A 23,848-nucleotide genomic window follows, 5' to 3' on the forward strand; every position below is an offset into this window, starting at 1 on the left:
AATGGCAGACTGTCCTTTCATTAAGATGCAGGCCACTTCCTGGTACCTTATACATACAATTAATGGAAGGGCTTTTTAATATTAGCCAAACATTGTACAGTGTGATGTTGGGAAGGCTTCAGTTACAAGACTGCTGTTTTAGTGTTTTATGTGGGCGTTGTCAAGTCTTTAAAATGAATATTGCGACGCGAAACGTAAAACAAACAAACAAACAAAAAAAACAAAAAAAGACAAATATATTGTGCTAAAAGCTAAGAAAAACTCAGCAGAACCTCGCTGGCAGAACAACAACCCTCAAACAATAACTTGAACAACAAGCTCAAGTTATTGTTTACATTTAAAGAAGAAACTAACGCTAGACACGACGAGTGCGCGCTCCCGCGTCAGGGGATACAATTTCTTCCGGGGATACCTGCCTTGGCACGACACCTATGGCAAGCCGTTTTGACATTTATTAGGTTAACGGGATATGTATTCAGTGGCGGTTCTAGACCACCTTTACAGGGGGGGCCAGGCTGGGGCCAGTGGGTTTTTCAGAGGGGCACATTCAGCCCAGAGCAAAAAAGAGGGTGACGCAAAATATATGATTCCTTTTTTCATTATTTTATAAAAACAAGTTACAAGTGAATTGTTACCGTCACGAAACTAGGATTTTTCAACATATCACATTTGCAACACAAGTGTAATTAAAGCCGCAAGCGGCATCCATCGGGTCCGAGCTGCTTGGACCCCGCCACCCGATGTTGCCATGACAACAGGTGCTGTTATGTGTTAAGGACCCAACCTGTATGAATCCTGTCAAGTTAGGTGCAGATCCCACATATTCCTATGGAGATATAAGCAAACCGTGTTTCATGGCGAGAAGGCATTTTTCCGTCGGTTGCCACGGTTACACGCTTTCTCCTATTAGAAAGATTTGAGGAGCGTTTGGTCCCCAACTTGTCAGGAAGCTTCCCACCAAGTTTGCAGTCAGTCGCACGAATCCCCTCAGACTAGTTCGTTCAAATACGATGTGTGTAAAGTGCAAAAAATGGCAAAGAAATGGCCTTACACGCCAAGATGGCGGGCACCCCGTTGCCATGGCAACAGGTGTTAGATTGATTTTTTTGCACGACTCGGGGTGTTACACGTGTGTGCCGAGTTTCATCTTCCTACGTCGAAGTAGACTTTTGGGACCCCATTCATTTGGGGATTTTTGGTGTCTCTAGGTGGCGCTGTTGAGCCAATTTTGCATTGAAGTCAATGCGGACTTTAGAATATCAAATTTTTCACCGGGCTTGATGTGTGTGCCAAGTTTCACAACTTTTCATGGGTGTTTAGGGGGTGATATTTAGGCTCAAAATGCTTAGAAGGAGAAGGAGAAGAATAAACATTTGGAAAACATTAGGGCCTTGCCATACTTCGTATGGCTCGGACCCTAATAATTATGAGGAAAAAATAGAAAGTAAGACACCCCCTTCTTAGTTTATCATCAACTCGCTCTGTCACAATGTCTGCTTCATTGTCTTTCTTCTTTTGGGCGCAGAAATAGGATTTAATGTCTTTTTTTCTCTTCATTTTGAGCTATAAATGAAAAAAAACAATGGAGAGGCACACACAACATTTCAGCAACCCAGTATATAAATAGCGTTAAATTAAATAAGATACTGCTTGCTTGGTTTTGTGTGGTAATGTAGCTTTAGCTACCAAGAGGGCTATCAACTCAAGCTAAGATTAACGACTGGCTAGCTCCTATTATTAATAAGTCCACAACATTTCTGACAAAAAAAGACTTACCTTGTAATCTTGAAACCTTGTACCTTGTGATAGTTTCCTCCTTCTTACTGCCTCTTGATAGTTTAGACTTATTTTAGGTGGCTTGCGCTTCTTACTGGGGTAAAACAAAATTTACCGCCGTATTCAGGGGTGCAACGCTCTAAAAGATCCTACTAAATGTTTAGATACGCTAAAAGGTCCGCCTGAGTGGTGCTGTTTTCTGATTGAGTTAAGTGTATATGTGATCTCATGACGCCCTCTCCATGACTCTCCTTTGTGCAGCCATATTGAAACACTGTCAAAAACGTCAAATATTAAAGACGATTATGAAGAGTAGATAAAATCTTGGTTCATGTAGGCGAGTGTACCTTCAGAAGGGGGGCCACAGGTGGGTCCACGCTCCGGTGCCCCCCCCCCCCCCCAGAACCGCCAGTATATGTATGTCAGATATCTGTATTTCAATTCTTCCTAGTCAAAATGGACATTTCAGATATCTTTAATTCAATTCTTCCTAGTCAAAATCAACATTTCAGATATCTAAAATGACATTCTTACTAGGACAAATGACGTCACTTTCTCCATTCATGTGTATTGCGTTTTTACTTCCAGCTATCCTAAATGGCATTCCTCCTATCTAAAATAAACATTCTGGATATCTGAAACAGAATTCTTACTAGGAAATCGAGAGTTTCTGATATCCAGAATCCAATTGTTTCTAGTTATAATTTTCATTTCAGGTATAAAAAATCATTACTAAAACAAACTAATGTAATCACCCGCGTGCGACCCATAATGCTTAGCGACTCACATTCCGTATTTAACACATTCAGCTTCGTTAACTCCGTTTTAAACCAAAATCGGAAAAACGGAAGTATCGTCGTTTTTCTGTTTTTTCATTTACAATCAAAATCGGAAAAACGGATAAACAGAACCGATTTTCCTTTCCTATTACCACCACGTGCGGGTGAGGAGTAGAGGAGTGCGCTTTAAATAAATGTTAAAACGGCTTGCCATAGGCTCTGCCTGCTGGATTGCCCGTACGTTCCAAGTGCCCCTGACTCAGGCACGGCGCCAGGATTTTTTTTCTCCTGGTGCTAATGAGGGACTTGACCAATACGTGGGGGTGCTAAGAAAATAACAGATTTCCATGACTTAGGTAACTTTATACATAGGTTATCGATTTTTTCAATAAAAGTGGCTAAGATACACAGCAATTTAACTGAATTAGCCAAAGAACATTCAGCAAAATAACCAGGCCTACAACGAGCCACAAAGCAACGGCAAAAATGTTTTCACGTGGAAAGGTGCAAGATTCAGCACCAGACAGCGACCATGTGATAAACAAGCAACACATACAGAATGCAACAAACGCATTTATTCTACATGCATCATTAATGAAATCAACTATGCATTGCTTTTATTGCCTCGGATCACAACATAACTTAAGAAATTAAACTGATTGCGAGATAAATTTAACATACTACACAGTGCAGGCGCAACGAGAAGTGCAAACAATTTGTATCTAATGATTCGGACTACCTCAGCCTAGCGTGAGTTTCAACAAAAAGTTTCCACCCGCCCTCTGTCCCCTCTTAATCAGTGCACAGAAGAAACATGCAAGCGGAGAATCTCCGCAAACTGTTTTTAAACTAATACATTCCTTTATTATAATATTATATATAAATTCATAATTATATTTTTTATAATCTAATTTCTTGGGGGGGCTTAATGGGGCTACACAGATTTATCACGGGGCTGTAGCACCCCCTAGCCCCGGTGTGGCGCCGTGGATGCCCTGACTGCAGCCCGCAGATCGGGGCGTGCCTCAATGTGGGCGGAGTCAAACGTTTGACTCCGCCCACTGTGCAGGGCTTCAGTAAAAACCTTGTGTATTGTAATGTACTATTTAGTATATATACCTTGTGTATTGTAATGTACTATTTAGTATATATATCTGGATTAGTTTGTAAAAGATGAGAAAACAACTAATTGTCATTATGGCCAGCTAAACTGAACAGTGAAGTGGAGTTAGCATTTAATATGGTGCTTCTAACTATATTAAAGCAGAAACAGCTATGAAAAAGGTTCATACATTTGATTGATTTAGACATTCCTATTTTTAACTTGTGAAATGTCTTATTGTATGTATATTTTGCCAGTAATATTTACCTATCATGCATTTATTATGCCTATACCTACACTATATATCCCATAGTTATCATACATCATATCTGTACTAAGACTAAAAGGTGTTCACATTTTATCAATATTTATATTACTCCCATTATGCACTATTGCTGCTACTACAATTACCACACTGTTATTATATTCTGTTGATTATTACTTCATCTTGCCACTGCACTTTATCTGCTAATCCACTCTGTATTTACATTTTATATATTTTTAATTTTATTCCACTCTGGATTTATATTTGAATTTTATTTCAATGTTTTTTCCACTTCACTTATATTGTATATTTTACTTCTATTTTTTATTCTTAGTTTATGCCACTGGACTACTGCAACAACGCAATTTCCCTTCGGGGATAAATAAAGTTGTCTATCTATCTAAAGCTATATTAAGGATAACAGAGACTGAAGTGATATTTGTGCCTATGACACTTCATAAAACATGCCTCACTCACTGTTAGGGTTTGAGGTGAGGTGGTTGAAGTGGTGAGACGGTGGACCCAAGGACGCAGACTTGATGTTTCAAAAAGGTATATTTCATAGCACATTTTATTTGTATAGCACTTTACACAACAGTCACAAAGTGACTGACATAAGAACACAAAGAATACTAAAAATATATATAAAAACAATACAAGTAAAATCAAGCAAAAACACAAGAAAAAAGATTAAAAGAATAAATAAAATAACACAAACAAAAGTGAACACAGGAGCACATACAAACAAAAGAACCAAAAACAGGACATGAGAAGAACCCAAACAAGAAAACCTCCTTAAAACAACTTACTGAGGAAACAGAACACAATTATCAAAACCATAACACGAGACAGACCTGTTAACACATCTCTTCAGATTATGTGGACAGAAAATTATTGCAGATCAAAACCACAGAACACCTGCAGCTGGCGTTTATCCATCATCTCTACACAAAACTCCTCATAGTCTGCCTGCACAGTAAAAAGGAAGAGAAAAGGCTCCCTGAGATCATGAATCTCTTCTTCATCCAGGTCTTCAGACATGTATAGCAGTTCCACTGCCCTCAAACCAGCTTCATGGTCCATGCTGATGACCTGGGGAAGGGAAAGTTCTCCCTTGAAGGATCTCTTGTCACACCAGCTTGCTGCCTCAAAGGTGTCCTTAAGTAGACAATCCTCCTAATCAAAAATAAAGAAAATAAATAATGAAATAATGAAATAAAAGTTGGAGAACACAGAAAACAGTGAAAGAAAAGCCCTCAACAGGTAACATACTCTGTTCCATTTTCCCAGCTCCGGCAAGGTCTCTGCCTCCGCTAGAAAGGAAACAGATTGCAAATGCAAATTGTAAAAAACATCAGTAGCTTATTTTAGGAATACTGGTTTAATGAAATGGAGAATTACATCAAAACCAGCTCTGTGACACCTTATTTCTACAACCTTTGGGATTGTGTACAATGATACTGCTTTGGACAATACCCGATGCTTCAGAGACAGATTCTGAGAGGTGGAGCTTTTTTGAGGGTACTACCTCCAGACCCTGAAAGAAGAGGAGGGATTATGGTTTAGTTTGCAAGCAATAGTTTGGCTACAAGACTAATTAATCAAATAACCTCTCGCCTGTTTTCTTGTTTCCTCTCTCCGTCTTTTTCTGTCCTGCAATCTGTCTTCCTCAGACCTTGGTGATGTAATGACAACATACATTCACAATGAAAACATTCATGTTTTTCTGTTGATAGTAAGCAAAACCAGTTATTTAAAATCATCCAAATTAAAAGTGTGATCACTTACGGCATGGGGAAGTTCTGCAGGAGAATAATGCACCACCATCTCCTTATCTGCATCATGTTTTCCTTTGAAGGAGGAAATTCAGGAAGATTCAAATGTGTTTTGAAGAATAATACCTTGTTTACTAAGCGGAATGTGTCACAATTCTGACATACTTCCTTGAAGTCGCAATTTGCCCCCATTACAATGTAGAGTGCGTACTGAAAGTCAAGAGGTACTGGTTAATGTACTAACCAGTTTTTTATGTAGCATGCAACCATTTTAGAGATAACAGCAACAATATATGTCTTACCATCAAAACAAACACGCCACAGTTGTTGGAGCACCCTTGCTTGGTTAGGCCCTGAGGTTTAAACAAAGTCTTTTAATAAAAGAATAGCAAGAAAATTGTAAATGTTAGCGAATGCTATAAATTAATTTCTCACCTGAACATCACTTACACCAAGCTCCCTCCAGGGGCCAGGGGACAGGCTCTGTGAAATGTGTCTGCACAAACAGTAAGCAGAAGTAACTAAAAGTAAGTCGTAAGTAAGTGCATAAACACTTTGAACGAAGTTTAAACTGAATAAGTAAGAGGTTGGAACTTGGAACGGCCCCACTCAAATAAGATCAAGAGTTCTGTTTCCATCAGTTTTATGAACCAAAATAGTGAATGGATGGAATATTTTAGATCAATAAACAGAACTTTTGATTAAAACAAACAAAAAAGGACAAGTGGTTTGAAACAGAACTACCACTGTCCAGAAAGGGTGATGCAAGGTGCCCTAAAAACCTGAATAGACGGGTTTTACTCTCATCTCTCCAGCCGCTGCCACAGAGGGGATCTAGAAAGAAAATCTCCCTAATCTGTGGCCTCAGTATCTGTTAAATGTTCAATTTCAAACATAACCAGATACATTGAGTTAGGAATATTGCTGAAATCCCAACAAAGCTATCATCCATTTAATCATAGCGAAACATTTACATCACTATGAGCACCTTTGTTGTGTTTGTTGTGTCAGCAATAAATATAAATTTATTTACACAGAGCATCCAGTGTCCAGGTACGAACACGGGGAGAAGAATCCACTGTAGACTGACAGCATCGTCCTGTAAAAATATATCAAAAGTCTAACATGAAATGCTCAAACTTCACTCACAAAAGATAAACAAACTATAAAAAAATTACCGGTAAGTGATCCATGGGGTTTATCGATAAAGGTGGGAACCAAGTGGAAATGACATGACTGTCTGCAGCGAACACTTTCTCTACTCTCTGTAACATAAGAGCTTGTTAAACTCTTTCTGTGAAAATCGGACTGTTGAACTGTACTATCCAATCAATTTGAATTAAAAATTTCACGAAACCTTTGCTACCTTCTCAATCACTTTGAGACAACAGTTCAGGATCTAATAAAACATAAACACAAATGATCAAAATCATCATTTTGAAAACTATCACATAATCCTTGTCAGCATAGCACATTCTCTATGCCTACCATTCCGTCAATGTCCCGCTGTAAACCCAAACTCCAAAAGTCAAAGCGGGTCAGGATGATGTTATTCACCATTGCAAGGTGCTCAGTGGAACTTTTGGTCTCATCCAAGGCCTGAGACAGCTAGTGGAAGAAAACAAAGTACACGTGTGTGATTATATGAATGACATTCATAGATAACCACAGTGGCACAATAGTTGCCTTTACCAGTTGTTCCTGGCTGTCTTGGAGTTTCTGTCCCCAGCATGTTCTATATGCTGACAATGTATGGAGACTGATGAAGCCTCCATGAGGTTTCTGCTCACTGCCATCATTTACTACTGAAAAAAATAAATAAATAAAAATGAAGTGTGATCTGTCACATTTCTCATTTGAATGATGTGTAAAATAGAACAATGACTCACACTCTTGACACTCTTCTTGTTCTTTGTCAGATGACCCCACTGTCATTCCAGCTGATGGGGAATGAGCTTTAGAAAAAAAAAACAAATTATTTTCTAAAGTAGATGAGGAGAATAAATGTGCATACATATTCAACAGCATACCTATGACTACCCTTCCATGGCTGTCATACTGCAGTGCAGCATCTGGAGGAAGAATCTTGCTGTATTCTTTTTTCATTTTTTGGTTTCTTGCGACATTGTAATGATGTAGTATATTTCTTTGTAGAAATATGTGGGTTGATGGAGTTGTCAGGTTCAAAAAGTAATTGTTCTTTCTCATCCCTGAGAACAGCTGCTCCACACACTGGCTGTTGATAAGACCAGTAAGCTCAGGCACAAGCTCAAGCTTTCTCAAAACCTCTCTTTGGTCTTTGCTGTTGCCAAACGTTTGACTCCACCCCACATTGAGGCACGCCCCGATCTGCGGGCTGCAATTCGTTTTTGCCCTGTTGTTTTGTATCAGAAGCTACGCTCACCTGATAAAACCCACCCACTGGTTGCAGGCTCCGCCCATTTAGGAAGTAAGGTGTACTTGTGCCCATCCTGCCCACGTGAATTCATTCTGAGTAAAGGAATCGCCATACAAACATGTGTGGAATACTTAAATTTATATTAATGTCGGTGGCGTTTGCTGGAGGTGAGTTATTATTGTTTAGACTTTAATTTTCAGACGGTTTAATAAATCACGTTGTATGTGCTAAGCTGACTATAGTTTCACTGATTGATAACTTGTGTTTACCTGTTAGAATTGTTATGGTAGAAACTATAATGTATGGATTAAAACTTATAGTCTTACTAGCACGTAAATATTTGTCTATTTAGAAGGAAATCCAAGTGTAATCGTAACATTTAGTTTATTTTTATAACTTTGATGTGCTGGTTATGGCTAATTTGTTATTAGCATAGCACATTACGTCGTAAAAACTTTTCTGGAAGTCTGTCACTAATTTTGTCCCTTTTATATGTTCACGTTTTACTTGGGCTTTAAATGCGTAATTAGTTATTTAATTTTTCTCTCTCTCTCTCTGTAGCCTTATCGCTGAAGTAGTCTGTGTAAAGATTAGCTCTGAAGCCGGTCTGTTTACCTGTTACGTTCGGACGACGCCAACGTCATTATGTTATATAAACATCTTGAGAAAGTTACGTAAAATAAGTTCTGTTGTTTCGTGTAGAGATTGATTTATTCAGCTTATTTACATTGTTTACACTCCTCGTCGTTAAACGAACAACAGCCAATCATGCTGTTTTCTATAGTTATGTAGTAAAATATTTAAGGGTGAACTTTTATATGAAACTGCAGTGAAATAGCCAACTAGCTAGTTACACTGATTGCTAACCCATTAGCCAACGGAGACGCTCGACGCTTCTAATTTTACGATAGAAAATGTAAAAAAAAAATGAATGAAAACTTCTAATCTTTTAGCAGTTAAGAATTAGTCGACTCGACAGAGAGTCAAACTAGAACAGTTACAGTTTGAGTTTATTTTTATAATGTATTGCTGTTGACTGTCAATTTGGTGTTAGCATAGCTTAGAATGACAGAACTTTCTAGAAAGTTTTTTTTTTTTTACTTTTCCGTTTAGCTTTATTTCAAATGGTTTAACTTATTGATAATGTCTATTGCATTCAGATAATGCTGAAGTTGGTTTCTAATACTGAACTACGGGCATCTCACTGCTTTTATCTTAGAGAAAGTTCTAGTAAATACGAGAGGACAGGTTAGATCACGACACACCACCGGTCTGAAACCGGTTATATTTGTTAAACGCCAATCATAGGGACATTGAACATGACTTTATTGTTAATTTAACATTTTATTTTATTTTTTAGTGTTAACCTAATTAACTTTACTGACCTCGTTTGTGGTAGGTGTTTTAGAATAATTACATTTTTATTTATTAGTTTTTTTTTTGTTGTTTTTTTTCTTGTAGCGGCTCCAGTAACTTCAGGACCAAATTATGCAGCACAAGATGGTCCAGATGAAAACGTCACCCTGCAGTGTTCAAGTGGAAACACCACTCTTACAGCAGGTAAGGCGACCCTCTGTTATAACTTTAGACTCACCCTCTGAGACGAGGAAACATGATTCTTACCAGACAAGCCCCGTTTCTACCGATGGATCTGGGTTGGTGCGCTTTATCGTTTCCTGTTTCCACTGGTAAAAGCTTTTTTGGGACCTTTCTGTTGAGGCTGATCCGGATCACCACCTGGATCCAGGAGTCTTTTAAAGGATTCTTTACTATGAGCTTCTAACTCAAAAATAATCCCTGACTAAACCAGTTCCAGTGGCTTGGTGGAGGTCTGCTCTCTGAGAGCTTCTAGTTTTTATTTATTTATTTTATTTGTCTTTTTTCATTAAGATGCCTCTAAGTAGAAGCTTATGTGTTAAATCTTTAAAGTAATTTGGGCAGAAATGAGTCGCTGGACATCATGTATTAGTGGATAAATTTCAATAACAATTGAGATTATTAATGGCCCTTTTTCTTTAATACTTCATCCCAAACAACTTTTGTTTTTACCTCTATATTACTTCATTGTAAGTAGCGTTTTTTGTGATATATTCACTATCAATATATTACAATTTATTTTATATTTAATCAATAATATAGTAATATATTTTTAAGACATTTTTATTACACACAAAAAAAATATTAGTAATAAACATTATTAAAATTATTATATTTAGAAATATAAAAGTTTTATTTCAGTCTGCTGGTAAAGAGATTCTGTTAGTTTTATTCCTGGCAGGAATAAAAGGTTTTGAGTTCTGGATTATTATCTTTCTGGTTGTGGACCAGGGCTTGTTTTTCTTTGGGGATGTCAGGGGTAGATGTTACAGGAAATGAAGGAGAAGAGCTAAGAGGTAAATAATGTTTACATAGAAAGGCTGAAACTTGAGCCATGTAAGGTTTCTTTGGGGATTCTTGGTGCTGGAAGTGGTTTTTCTGAAACGAAGATCAAACGTTCATAAATGTTTCTATTCAAGCAAGTTTGTATGAGAAATATTATATTTAGAGATGAGACATGATTCCAACCTTAATGATGAATATACAAACAATATTTGTAGTTATTGTTTTACATTCGGTTAAAGGGCAAAATAAAGACTTTAGATTAAGAAAACAGACGTTTCTCTCCTTTTTTTTCTTTGAGTTGGACTTTAAAGGGTTAAAGGTTCACCAGTAACTTTCTAATAATGGAAACTAAAGTTTTATCAAATACGTTTTAAACATGAAGTGAAATACTTTTGAGGCAATATGTTCTACTTTATTCCCTTGTGTTGAAGTTTTCCGGATGCAGGAGTGTTTGTGGGTTTAAAGCCTCCATGTTGGATATGTGGCCTTCGTACGTTGCTTTTATCTAACACATAAACATGTTTCATTACATTTATTGAACTTAGCAGCAGCACAAAACAGTTTTCCTCTCAGTTAAATATAAATAATGAACAATAAAAACAAAGTTTTTGTATTTGCCTTACTCACTCGTGTGATTTGATGAAGCAGAGACTTCATGTGGCGCTAGTTTAATGTCTCTGCTCGCTTTGCTTTTGTCTTCTAGGCCATCAGGACATCACCGTCCACGTTGGGGAGCAATGCAAGCTCATCTTTCCAAAGATGAGCGGTGATCATTCCTCAGTGTTCCTGAAAAGGAACGGCAGCAACCAGTATGTTGGTGGTTGCAGAGACCAGCATGACCTAGGAGAAAGCCTGGACCCGTTATTTACCGGCCAGGTGGAGCAGAGCGACTGCATGAAGATGGATGAAGGCTTCAGTCTGACCTTCATGTCTCTGGCCATGAACTACACAGGGACATACACCTGGAAGAGTGGAGGAAAGAGCAGCTCCTTCACCCTGAATGTTACTGACGGAGGTGAGTTTGATCAGCTACACACCAGGTTTCTCCGTTACCCTGTAAATGTGACGTAGCGGTGCGGTTCTGAAACAGAAAAGTATAAACCAGCAGCAGATTTAAGTTACATTCATAAATAAAACATGATAAAAACATGATATTTTCTCGTTAAGATGGTTTAAATTAAACCTACAAAGACAAGAAAATGGGATTTAAATTCTAAACTGACCAGAATGCAGATGTCTGGTCACCAGCGCCAATAATAGAACTACTGGACTAAACCACGAAATGTTCTCATTGCTAAGCAGGACAAGGATGTTCGGTCGTGTTTCTTTCACTTGGAGCGTAAAATGAAAGTCTCTGTTTTTGTAAAGTAATGAGAGGAATTTAGAAACAGATGCTGCTGTGTTTTTAGATGATGTGCTGCTTGTTGGTATTATTAATAAATCATTATTGACTTTAGGAGCATAGACGTTCAGCAACACTGTAAACCGTTACAGCAAATTAAAGCTTCTGTTTAATTATCATATTAATTCATTAAAAATTAAATTTTACTAAAAAAATTAATCTTGTTGATTCGGAGGAAAAGAAAGCTTCATTTTTTCTCTTCTAAGTGAATTTAATCCACTTTATATGACAGAACATAGCCCATCATTAGTCATCTTGATGTGGACGCTTCAGCGCTCTGATGTTTTCAATAAGAAATAACTACGTGGAAACATTTTATTAAACCTTTAAACACAAAGCAGCTCAGAGGTTCCTCTGTAACGATCCTTCGTCCTTTAAAGACGGGGGGAGTAATGAGGAGGTCTAAATGATAGAAAACTGGATAGTCTGACAGATTCTCACCATTACAAAGAAAAATCCACGTGTTCATGAGAGAAAAAGAATCTCACCATGAGAACAGCAGTAGTTTGGTTTTGGTTCAACTAACCTGTTTTCTTCTTCTTTTCAGGTGGAGGCATCATCGTCGTCGTCTTCATCGTCATCGTTGTCGTCATCGTTGTCGTCATCATCATCATTTTTTGTGTATTTGTTGTTTTTATAGTATTTGTAAAGAATAAAAAAGCATTGGAGATCAAATTAGTTGTTTTTAAGAAATATGTCCGAGATAAAAGCTGTTTTAAAAATGATGTCATCTAGTGGAACATCATGATTTTACTGAATTGTTAAAAGCAGTTTCTAATATGCAGAGTAATAAAAACATCCTCAGTATGTGGAAAGTACCGTCTTTCCAAGCCTTTTTTAAATTATTGTATTTAATCATTTTTATCCATTATTTTTTTAAAGCAAATAAACTTGCTTTTCCCTTGTTTGAACCTGTTCCTGTTTCTCCTTTCATGTGTCTGAGTACTACTTAGTATGAGTAGTGTGTCGTAGGTGATTTAGAAAGCAGCTAATGTATGTAAACACGACTCTTCAGGCCCAGTATTCATCAGACCATCACTATGTGGCACATTCATCGTTTTATTATTCATTTTGTTTAGCCCCTGAATCTGTGTTTTGCTGTTTGGGTGCTTGTGGATACCATAATGAACTCTGATTTAAATAGGATGGCTGCACTGCTTTCTGCCAGTAGATGGCAGTAGCAGTCTACTTATTGGGGTCCGGCCTGGCAGCATCCACCACTGATCTGTCAGCTGAACATACTGTTTCCTGTCATTACAGTGATCAACATAAATAAACCCATTCATGAACCGGTTCATTTCTCCAGTGTGTAAGACCTGCACCTGTTCGACACACAGTAACCCAGGAAAGCTCCCATGCACCATCCAGAATGTGCCAGCATGGATGTACTAGTGAGGATGTACTAGCTTTAATGTACCATAAACTGGAGAAGTCAGTCACAGAATAGATTTTAAAACCCTTCTAATCGTTTACATCCCAGAATGGTTTAGGCCCAGAATCCATCTGTGATCAGAGAATATAAACCTAGCAGAGCTCTTAGATCCAAAGACTCTGGTCAACTAGTCCAGACCAGAGTCCAGACTAAACATGGAGAAGCAGCATTTAGCTGTTATGCTGCAAACAAGTGGAACAAACTGCCAGTGGAGATTAAACTTTCACCAAATGTAGATAATTCTAAATCCAGGTTAAAAACATTTCTTTTCTTGTGCATCTATGCATGAAATCTGCTCTAACTGTTAACTTATCTTGCTTTTAATCATTTTAATTTATTATGATTTCTATTCTTAATGCTCTCTTTGCACCTGTAATGCTTTTAATGTTTTATGTAAAGCACTTAGAATTGTCTTGTCTTGTGGTTTACAAATAAACCTGCCTAAACATGTGAAAACAGGGAAATGATGAGAGAGGAGCATCTTGGAGCGCTCAGAGCGTCGCCCATGGTTACAACCACACGGCAGCCATCATTCTCAGTTAAACCTTTTTTATACAGTGAGATTCAAGCATCTGAAGTTTAACCCAGAGTTCGTTACTAAGCCAATAACAAACCAGCTTTAATCAAGAAAAATACAATAAAGTAGAAGATTAGTTGTACTTGATATACAGTTTAATAGCAGGAAAATATGAACATGCAACAAGATGAAGAACTGAACCAGGAACGAGATCCCATCAGCAGCATGAACCAGTAAGCTCCATTTCAGAAATAATATGAGGCGGCTTCATCACCATCATCACTGTTCCCCTCTCAGCAGGGTGGGAGGGGTCATCACCATCGAGATGGAAAAATCACTTCCTGTTCAGAGAGAAATAAATAAAACTATCAAACATTTGAAGGATTCAGCTGGAGATGACTGACAGTCAGTGATTGATTAATAGATTTGTTGATTCTTACCTGTGTCCTTGTCGATATAAAGACACCATGAGGAGGGTGGAGATGAAGTACGGACAGAACACCAGCAGGTGGAGGAGCAGAGTGAACACAAGATGGAGGGAGGGTGAGGCAGGGGGTGGAGCTTCTGTAGGGAGAGGTGCTACATCAGGGCCCTGGGCTACAGTTGTGGTACAGTCTGCTTTGGTTGTGGGTGGGGCTCTAGTAGTGGGCAGGGCTGTGGTTGTAGGTTTACCTGCAGAGAGAATCCCACCTGGTCAGGTGACTGTGGATGAAATAAGTGCTGAAATGAGAGTGAAGCTCCTCACCTGTGACAGAGATCCAGCTGGGTGGAGACTCTCCATAACTGCTGATGCTACACCTGTAGAGACCTTCATCAGACCTGGTAACATGGTGGAGGGTCATGTGACCTGTAGACTCAGTCCTGATGAGGGAGCCATCTTTATAGAAAGCAGCTGGGAGGTTGGAGGGAGGCTTTGATTGACAGCTCAGAGTGAGGTCATCTCCCTCCATCACAGGGAGGACAGGACTCTGCAGGATCACTGATCCACCTCAACACAGAGACAAACTACAGCATTTCATCCATTTCCACACAGCTTCATCACCACTAACTCCACAGTCTGATCTTACCAGTGACAGTGAGGTTGATGCTGTTACTGGTTGCTCCCTCTCTGGACTCACACCAGTAAACTCCAGAGTCCCATTCGAGCATCAGACTGTTGCTACAAGAGGAAGCCATTAGTTTTCCCCATCCTTTTCCACACTGAGACACAGTTCCTCCAGCTGTTTTTCTCCTCACAGTCCATCCAGCAGAGCTGCCGTCCTCCTCACAGCTCAGAGACACAGATGCCTCCGTAAAGAACTGAGACCATCTGGGATTCGCAGTCAAACGGGCTGGATTGAGGGATACGAGAAATCCTTTAACCAAGGTTAGAGTTCAGTAGTCTTCACCTCAACGTGTTAGACTTTGGTCAGGTAGCAGTTTCCTTTAGAACCTGTAGGAAACACTCATTCAGACATGTTTTTTATTTTCATGTGGATGGTGTGCTTCCTAAATTATTCCTGCTGGTACTTTGGAAAACCACTTAGTTTACTCATCTTTCCAAAGACTCGGTCCTGCATGGGACAAGGCCCCAGATCCAAACAAGTTAATGAGGAGACATCTAGGTTTCAGGGCAGGTGCAGAAATGATGCATGGGTGGAGGAAATATAGGCGATATGGGCCTTTCATTCTCATGGTGAATGTGGAATAACTGGGACGCAAACACATGAACTTGTGTCTTGGACAAGGACACAAGAAGAGCAATGAGAATACACCAATATATGTTTCACCAGGACATGGCTGCAGGAACTCCTGAAGGAAGGATTCCTTCCTTCTATTCTCAACTTAAACCTCATTTGTCATTTTCCTGTCATTTCCCACATTTGTGACTTCACTTTGAGACAATAACAAACATGGATGCAGTCGTGATAATGTACATTCTCAGAAAGAAAGCATAATCATGACGTCCCCTCCTGTTTGAATTCTTTCTTGTGTTGTTCTTAATCTCAGATGTAAGTCACTTTGGAGAAAAGCATCTGCTAAAGGATTGTAGAGTGGAGAGTATAATAAAACACACCCAAAGGACCGCTGCAGTATCTCTGAGAAAAAAAGCATGTGAGGGAGTTTTGTCGATGCTGAACTGAGTCAGTGGCGCCTGTAAGTGTGCATGAAATAAAATGCTAAGTGTTGCTTTATTTACTGTTTGAAGTTGTTCATAGTTTGTACACAAAAGATGTTAATTGTAATATGTATAGTTTAAACTGTTTACAGAAGTTGAAGCTTTTTTTATAGCTTTCTGTGTAGATTTCTTTTATTCTTGTTCTAAAGAAACGTTTACATTTTCCTGAAAAAAAAAATGTTACTGTGACTATTTGTAGTTACAAAAACACCAGTTTCTTAACTTTAAATTTAAAGGTACAGTGTGTACTTACTGACATCAAGTGGTAAAGATGGGCATAGCAACCACTTAAAATGCCAAGTGCAGCTGTAAATGAATGGCCTCCTTCAGCGGCCAAAGTTCTTCCAGACATAAAGATGTTTAATCTGTGAGGTTCCAGTCGCCTCAGGTGCAGCGGTGACTTCACTACAGGTAAACACTGTGTACATGCATACTGTCGTCTTCCCAAACGGCACTCTAGCTCCTATCAAACAGAGCCGCTACTGCAGCTTTAAATCTTCACACAGTTGTTTGTCCATTCAGAGACACCGTAGAAAAAACAGTGGCACAATTATGGAAGCTGCCATGTATGTCGACCCACAGCAAGTAGATATAAATGGCTCATTCTAAGAAAATAAAACCTTAACAGTTACTTTAGAAAAGTGATTTTATACCAGCAGAAACACAGTTTTCAATAATGTATTAAATTATTCTGTCAAAACCCTTTGAGCTGGTTTCACACTGAAACTCTAAAGCACCTGTTGCTACCTGCTCCTGATGTCCACGTCATGGTCAAGAGAGACCTCTAGTGGACACTCTGACCATTTTCCATCCATTCCCAGATACTGGGATACTCTGTCCGCATGCATATTTAACAAAGAGCATAAAGGATACGGATGGACAGAACCAGAAGAGTAAATGTGGAGGTGTGGCAGTATTAACAACAGATGGTGTAATCCTGGACCCACACAGGAGAGGATCAATACCCAGGACATTGAACTGTTACGTTTATGTCTGTATTATGTAATGAGAGTTTGCCCTGTGGTAGAGATAAAATTCACCCAACACCTGCAGATATTGTCTTGGATATCAGGTCATCTATAGCCAAGTTTCAAGCACAACCCAACACTTTCTAACCTTCAACCAGAACTTTTTCTCTTCCAAACTGCAGCAGTTTATCAACAGAGATACAGACTGACGACCACCTTCTCTACGTTGACAACAAGGTGCTTTCTCAATAAAAAGGCCAGAGACCACCAACACTGATGCTGCAGAGTAACACCAACAGTACAGCTGTACTGCTAAGCAATTAGAAACTGCTACTGTTATTATTACCTGTCTCTAAAAGACACATAAAATGCTTCTTACATGTTTAGTCTGCAACAGGTGGAAAAAGTAAAGCACAATGGGTGAAAATAGCAAAGGAAATGAGGACAGTGGTGCTATTTCCTGTGTGCTTGTGGTTAAATTTAAAGAAAGAAAAACAGATACTGGCCCATTTTTTTATTTAGGCTCATGTGTTTCAGGTTCCAGATGTGAGAACCACACTGATAGAAAATGTGACCTGCTCTGCTTTTCTCTTGCCTCTGTCCACCATCCACATGTAGTACAATTCACTAAAATATTAAAAAGCCTCTTCACACAACCCACTGAGCGCTAGGCTTGACTTTAACATCACATCTAGTTGCAGTTCTCATTTCATCCTAAATATCTTCGACTAAACGTAGATCCTTCTCTGACCAAGCACTTTATTTCATCCACAACTGAAAATATGAAGCAGAGAAACCCAACCTAAACTACCCAGATAGCAGACATGTTTGGGCCGAATCCAGACTACTTCTGCTACCTACGGCCCTGGCAAGTGTTGTGTGGGCCAGAAGTGGACCAGATGTCATGGATTATGGTGTGGGTCACGTGTGATCCTAACATGGGAAGACTTTCTCATGCTTGTTTTCTTGTGGGCCACATGTTTAGTGTGGCCATATTTAGTGGTGTTGGTTTGTCTGTCTTTTAGCAATTTAACTCAAAAAGTTATGGACAGATTTTGATCAAATTTCAGGAAATCTCAGAAATGGAATAAAAGGAACAAGTGATATGATTTTAGGAGTGATCCTGATCACCACCAGAATACAGGAATTTTTTTAAAGAATTCTTTACTTTGGATGCAATGCCATAAAGTAGGAAGTTGCTATGGCTGATGGGTGCAACAGATAACGGCAGAGAATGTAGCAGCTGTGGTATCATATACATTCAAATATGCTGATTCTTTTCTTTGTCAGCCATTCTGTTGTAGATCTGCTGCTGTGTGTGGGGCCATCATCCTGATGCAAGAGTCAGGTTCAGCCAAGCTTCAGCCACCGGACAGATGGTCACACATTCCCCTCTAAAATACTTTGACATGCAGACATGCAAATACTGTGGTTCATGTCCTCAAGATGAGAATAAAGGCAGTAAATGGGAATATTATAATTAGAAGAATGCTGGTCTTTTTCACACAAACTCTGCAGACTGGTACATCAGTTCAACAAAGATGCACCTGCCATCTTTGCTGCATCTTTAGCATCAAGCAAAACGAGGTGGATGAATTCATGAGGTCATAATGTCAGACAAATTTCCAGTTACTGTCAGACAATACCTCCGGTTTGTCTGCAGGTGTGGGTTAAATGCATTTTTCCTCCATTTTGACCCTGTTAGGATGGACACATTGAGTCTACTAGCTCCGTGCAGCTGTACACGTCATTCTTCCACATTGTTTTAAACAACTTGGTCTGAGTATAAACACTGAAAACCACATAATCCCTAAAACCACAGATCATACTGGGCCCATTTCGTTTTGAGTCAGCTGGGTAGTCACAGGGTTTGGCTAGTGTTGAGATTTCCCAGCCGTCCCTGAAGGCATTCTCCCTCCAGCTCTGATTGTCTGCTCTGATAACTGATACGCTCCACCTGCACTGTGTTCTTTATATACCTTTGTGTGACAACCTCTCTCTGCCAGATCATCTTGGTTTGTCCCTGCACGTTTCCAGCCCTGATCTTCTGCCTGCTGACCTGTTTTGACCTGGATTTCCTGATTCTGCCTGCCCGAGTCTGGTAACTCTGTTGTTCTGTCGTTTGGATTTTTCTGGAACTCTGACCTTTGGATTGTCTTCAGAATTTGGTTATTGGATAACTGACCTAACCACTGTCACCGGAAGGATCTCTCTGGATCACCTTTTGGAAGGCTCAACCTAGAGCTTTTACCAATCAACCGACAACCTTGCCCCATGCTAACTTTCTCTGGTTCAGTTGCTTTGACAGTTTCTCGGTGGGAAATCCTCTGGCTGCTCCTGTCCTCACTCCTGGAGAAATCTGTTGTGTGGACTCCTTCACCTCCTCTGGTACGTGGCCACATTCAACAGATTCTTGTCCCTGATAATTCTGTCTGCTCACCACTGCTCTCATACGTCCACAGACGAGCCGCCAGAAAGGAACCAGACGCTTCCATCTTGACTACATTCCCTTGTGCCAATTAAACACTCTTTACACTAATCCTTGGGTCTCTGACTTTGGGTCTCTGACTTTCACTGGGTCCAGTCTGCTGAAACGTGACAGAAGTTTGTCACTTTAGATGAGGGGAAAATGTTTGCTGGGGGGGGGGGGGGGGGGGGGGGTGTAACTTAAACAATGCATGAATCTTTCTGGTGGAAATTAACTTAACATTTTAATTATAATTATTTTGTGGTTGCTATACTCTACAAAGTGCAACAGTGTCCACTGAGGATCATTCAGAATTAAGAAGTTTGATTTGTTTAGAGCAGCTGAAAGGATGCATAACACCAACAAGAGGAGATTTTTAGGGAATCATTTTATCTACTGGACTTAAATAAAGGCCACACATCAACATTAGGCTACTTATCAAATTGGACCATCTTTTAAGACCCACTGATTTGTTTATTCCAGTTATTGGACTGCAATGAAAAGATCAGCTCAGTAGGACACGAACATGAGCTGTGTTCAGTGTCAGAGGCCAGCAGAAGATGTGTGTCAAGTTCAAACAGGAAGAGGAACATTAACATGACTTTAAGAGGCTGATGGGGAAAATAAAATGGCAGAAATCTCAAAACATTTAATACAGCCTCTGCCAACTAACACGTATCAGAGAATCATGAGACAAAAAGTTGACTAACCTTGGTGTGTTGTGCAGCAAAGCAGTGAGTTCAGAACTGCAGAGAAAACAGGTTAGTTTGAGCTTCATGATCCAGCAACATGTTAAACACAATCACTTCAGGGTGGTTTTAACAGAGAACGATGCAAAACCATACAGAAAGGACAGACGTTAGTGGCAGTATTATAAAAATGGAAAAATAATCATCCCAGGTGTTTAACCACTTAAAGTCAGAGACAACAGACGGAGCCAATTTATGCCAAAAGCCCCAGTTCCACCAAGGGGTCCAGATCGGTACAGGATAGGATGGGATGCATTTCTGGTGTTTTGGGTGCCAGAATATCGAATCCAAGCTGTTTAACCTCTTTGGGACCCTTTTGTTGGGGTCCGAATCAACCTGAAAGAGTGAATTTTATTTTTAATTATTTGACAGAGACATTGCATGTGTACATAGTAATGTTTGTAGCTGATGCCATGCAAACAGTTTGTAGCCAGAGCTAATTCTCATCTCCTGTCCCTGCTTCAGCCTTTCTACACTACATTAAAATACAATAATGCATCACAAATTATATATAAATGTACCTGTACACACAATACAACATCTATTAATCACTCATTCATCTTGATGCACTGCAGTCATTACTCCCCGTGCGACTTGGCAATAAGAACAAAGCAGGAACCTCCATGTTTAAAAAGACGGTGGACTTATTGTTGTTTAAAGCCACATTCCAAAAGCATGTTCCTGGATGTCCACCATTTTCCTCTTTTCTTTCTGGTGTCGTGTTCTTTGTTACAATTCAAGAAGGACGTTGTGACACAGACACATCTATCACTGTCCGTCTTATAACCACCTACCCAACGAGGGCACGGTTGACTGAGGAAACGTGTCCGAAGTCGGGCTTTACAGAATCAAACTCTCCCGAGCCAGAACCCACGGTGGAAACTGAGGTAAAATGGCCATTTCTGAGATCTAACCTGAAACATTTAGTTTTCCTTTTTAGGCAAACTTGAAACTTTTTTCATTTTTGCTATTTGCCATCTTCATTTATTCTTCAAAAGCAACATGTAAATTTACAGATCTAAACATCTTGACTATGACTCCAGAAGTATTCAGACAGACCTTGTGGTTGCAGAGATTTACCCATGTCAGAGCTAAACAGCAGACAGAGGGCTCACAAGGTTTAACCGGTTTATGAACGAGAACGTGTTTGACTCAAACATTGCTGGAACTACGTAAAATGTTGTACAAAACAAACAAAAACAAGCAAATGTGCTGAATTTTCTTTCTTTTTGGCTTCTATTAAATATTTTGCTCAAAGTAGGTGTACTTACAGAGCAGCTGCAGCAGCGACGCTTCCTCCATCCTGATGCTTGGTGATGTCAGAGCCACTCTTTGGTCAGTTTAACCTCCTGTTCGTCCACCTCCTCTGTGACTGAGTGAGTGCTGTGGTTTCCTCGCTGCTCATCAAGAAAGCTTGTGTGATCAGTTCGAAAATAAATGAACTTTGTGGGTATCAGTGTGGTTTCTCCTCAACTAAATGCCCTGGAAACTATCAGTTCTGTTTTACAGAGAAACAAACTGAAGTGTGACAGCGAGGGTTGTGGTTTCCTCTCGACTTACCATGAACTGTTTTACTCTTTTTAAAGATCCAGAAGATGTATTAAAGGATAAACACTAAATTTAGGGGTAAAAAAAACTGTGAAAGTTAAATCTGGACTTCTTTAGAAAGATGATGAAGATGAAGATCTGTAGACCCTGATTAAAACATCATAATACAAAAGTGACACTTCCTGTTTGTGACAGCAGCTCAGCTTACAGGAACTGGCCTGAGGTGACTTTATTCCTGCACATCTGACACTTTCTCTCAGTTTCAGCTACTTTCTCGTTACATCACTCTGGAACGTTACTGCAGCTACAGCTCGCTTCAATTCCAACTTTACTCTCTAACAAACTACATGTTGTTCTCACATGATCTCTATCAATTATATCGTAGGTCTCATGTATGTACATGCACGTATATACACAACGCGTCCCTAGGCAAGACACTGAACCCCATGTTCCCTCCCAACGTGTCCATAGAGGTATGAATGCGAGTTATAGTAAAAAACAGTTTAATTACAATAGAGGAACTGTATGAATGGGTGAATGTGACATGTGGTGTATGTGTGCTTTGTGCAGTCATCATATGACCAGAAAAGTGCTTTACAAGTTCAGTCCATCCACCATTTAAAACATGTAAGTCATTGTCCATTCAATAATTCACATCATGTGTGACACACAACCAAGCTGAGCAGAAAATGGCCGCTGTTCCAGATGTGGGAATCTCAGCTCATAGAAACATCAAGAGGAAGTTCAGGAAGGAGGAATCTGAAGGTTGGGGTGAAATCTGGCAGGTCCCAGTGTTTCCAGGAGGATCAGGAGCTGTGATGGTCTGGAGACCAGCTGCAGCAGATATCGGTGTTTATGTCTGGACTTGTTAAGAAACAACTACAGTAAGATACTGTGAAGAACCCTCAAACTCCCAGGAAGGCCTAAACATCATCCATTGTGTGAAATAACACGGATGTCTTTTCTTTATTAGGTCAAGGTCATCAGAAAACCGAAAATCCTGAATCTCTGTTCATTGCTACTTTGATGATAGTCAGATTTATTTACCATTAAAGTGGAAGGATGCTCTCTCAGTTTTACCTCTTCTTTAATACCTTAGTGACATTACAGCTTGGATGGCCCTAAAAGAAAAAAGAAAAAAACAATCCAGAAGTAATCATGTTTGAACCTTGTGGCTCTATAAAGTCCCCCCAAGTTGGCTTTGACCCTTGGATGAACAGTGATTTTAAACTGGGCTGCCAAATTAGTGCAGCAGTGAAATCCAGCTTTGTTAATCTAAGGTAGTGCCAGGTTTTAAGATACATTTTAAAAGTGGACAATGAAGGGGCTTGTCCGACAATCAAAGGCAGATTGTTCCATATTTTAGAAGACGCTGTGTTCCCTCTCAGCTCCTGTTTAGATGTTGGTACAACCAGAAGCAGCTGATCAGCTGACCTGAGAGGCCGAGCAGTAGTATATAGGGTAAAGTAACGTAGAGAGGTGAGGTGGGGGCTATTTATAGATTTATAAACAAAATCATTTTAAAATTAACTTTAAAATGTGCAGGCAGCCAGTAAAGCGAGACCAGAATGGTTATAATATGATCCTTCTTACGAGCTCCAGCTAAAAGACATTCAGCAGCATTTTGAACCAGCTGGAGACATGAAAGAGACGACTGTCTGACTGCTTCACACAGGCCATTTCAGCAATCCTACCGCGTAGTGAAGGGATGGATCACACTTTCAAAGTTCAGATGTCTTATGAAAACTACCGAGTGACAGCAGATCTATCTAAATGAGAAGTTCTCTGATTGGCAGTAGTAAAAGAAATAAGAAAAACCAGGATGAGCAGAAGCACCATCAGGACAGTGGTAGGTAATGCAGATAATACAGAGGAGCAGGTCAGTCTGTCCTGCTGCACCTAACAGCAAACTTGGACAATATTCTTTCTTCAAATATCAAATAAAAGCTGTGTCTAACTATGCCCAATTGTCAAACTAACAGGATAAGTTATATAGGCAAGAAATGTTGATAATGCACCACTAAGGTAAATGGATGAAAGTAGTTTGTATATTTTATTCTTTTTTCTATGTGTGCCAAGTAGGCTTTATGCTTTTGATAACTGAATTTATTTATTTTTATATTTATGTGC

At 39.4% G+C, this 23,848-nt stretch overlaps 2 protein-coding genes and 1 long non-coding RNA gene across 6 annotated transcripts; 1 reads left to right on the top strand and 2 right to left on the bottom strand.

Annotated features, from left to right (window-relative positions):
• Nucleotides 1-4,475: 4,475 nt before the first annotated feature.
• LOC121640560 lies at nucleotides 4,476-5,385 on the bottom strand. Its single transcript, XR_006010489.1, has 2 exons — nucleotides 5,195-5,385; nucleotides 4,476-5,098 (listed from the first exon to the last, which is right to left on the bottom strand). It is a non-coding gene; the product is annotated as an uncharacterized LOC121640560 (long non-coding RNA).
• A 2,713-nt stretch (nucleotides 5,386-8,098) lies between these two features.
• LOC121640513 lies at nucleotides 8,099-12,790 on the top strand. Of its 2 annotated transcripts, XM_041986330.1 has the most exons (5): nucleotides 8,099-8,262; nucleotides 9,557-9,655; nucleotides 10,374-10,382; nucleotides 11,181-11,492; nucleotides 12,427-12,790. In XM_041986330.1, exons 1-5 carry the CDS (start codon nucleotides 8,214-8,216, stop codon nucleotides 12,612-12,614), a joined length of 657 nt encoding a protein of 218 aa, XP_041842264.1. In that variant the 5' UTR covers nucleotides 8,099-8,213; the 3' UTR covers nucleotides 12,615-12,790. The 2 variants fall into 2 exon arrangements, with proteins under 2 accessions (XP_041842264.1, XP_041842265.1); XM_041986331.1 differs by lacking the exon at nucleotides 10,374-10,382 and having other exon boundaries at nucleotides 8,105-8,262.
• Nucleotides 12,791-13,880: 1,090 nt separating this feature from the next.
• On the bottom strand, nucleotides 13,881-21,679 carry LOC121640496 (Fc receptor-like protein 5). 3 transcript variants are annotated; one of them, XM_041986294.1, is made up of 6 exons: nucleotides 21,442-21,679; nucleotides 20,132-20,167; nucleotides 14,896-15,159; nucleotides 14,574-14,816; nucleotides 14,269-14,500; nucleotides 13,881-14,169 (listed from the first exon to the last, which is right to left on the bottom strand). In XM_041986294.1, exons 1-6 carry the CDS (start codon nucleotides 21,470-21,472, stop codon nucleotides 14,163-14,165), a joined length of 813 nt encoding a protein of 270 aa, XP_041842228.1. In that variant the 5' UTR covers nucleotides 21,473-21,679; the 3' UTR covers nucleotides 13,881-14,162. The 3 variants fall into 3 exon arrangements, with proteins under 3 accessions (XP_041842228.1, XP_041842229.1, XP_041842230.1); XM_041986296.1 differs by having other exon boundaries at nucleotides 13,883-14,169; nucleotides 14,269-14,392; nucleotides 21,442-21,672; XM_041986295.1 differs by lacking the exon at nucleotides 20,132-20,167 and having other exon boundaries at nucleotides 13,882-14,169; nucleotides 21,442-21,677.
• Between the last annotated feature and the right edge of the window lie 2,169 nt (nucleotides 21,680-23,848).

This window comes from Melanotaenia boesemani, chromosome 5 (genome assembly GCF_017639745.1).
Source record: "Melanotaenia boesemani isolate fMelBoe1 chromosome 5, fMelBoe1.pri, whole genome shotgun sequence".
NCBI lineage: Eukaryota > Metazoa > Chordata > Actinopteri > Atheriniformes > Melanotaeniidae > Melanotaenia > Melanotaenia boesemani.

Bases quoted from the DNA above. Each gene is read 5' to 3' on its own strand.
- LOC121640513 (XM_041986330.1), top strand. From the start codon at position 8,214: ATGTGTGGAATACTTAAATTTATATTAATGTCGGTGGCGTTTGCTGGA. The intron at 8,263-9,556 runs GTGAGTTATTAT...TTTTTCTTGTAG, and splicing joins GTCGGTGGCGTTTGCTGGAG to CGGCTCCAGTAACTTCAGGA. The intron at 11,493-12,426 runs GTGAGTTTGATC...TCTTCTTTTCAG, and splicing joins CCTGAATGTTACTGACGGAG to GTGGAGGCATCATCGTCGTC.
- LOC121640496 (XM_041986294.1), bottom strand. From the start codon at position 21,472: ATGGAGGAAGCGTCGCTGCTGCAGCTGCTCT. The intron at 15,160-20,131 runs GTTAGTCAACTT...CCCTCAATCCAG, and splicing joins TTGCTGCACAACACACCAAG to CCCGTTTGACTGCGAATCCC. The intron at 14,817-14,895 runs GTAAGATCAGAC...CTCTGTGTTGAG, and splicing joins CATCAACCTCACTGTCACTG to GTGGATCAGTGATCCTGCAG.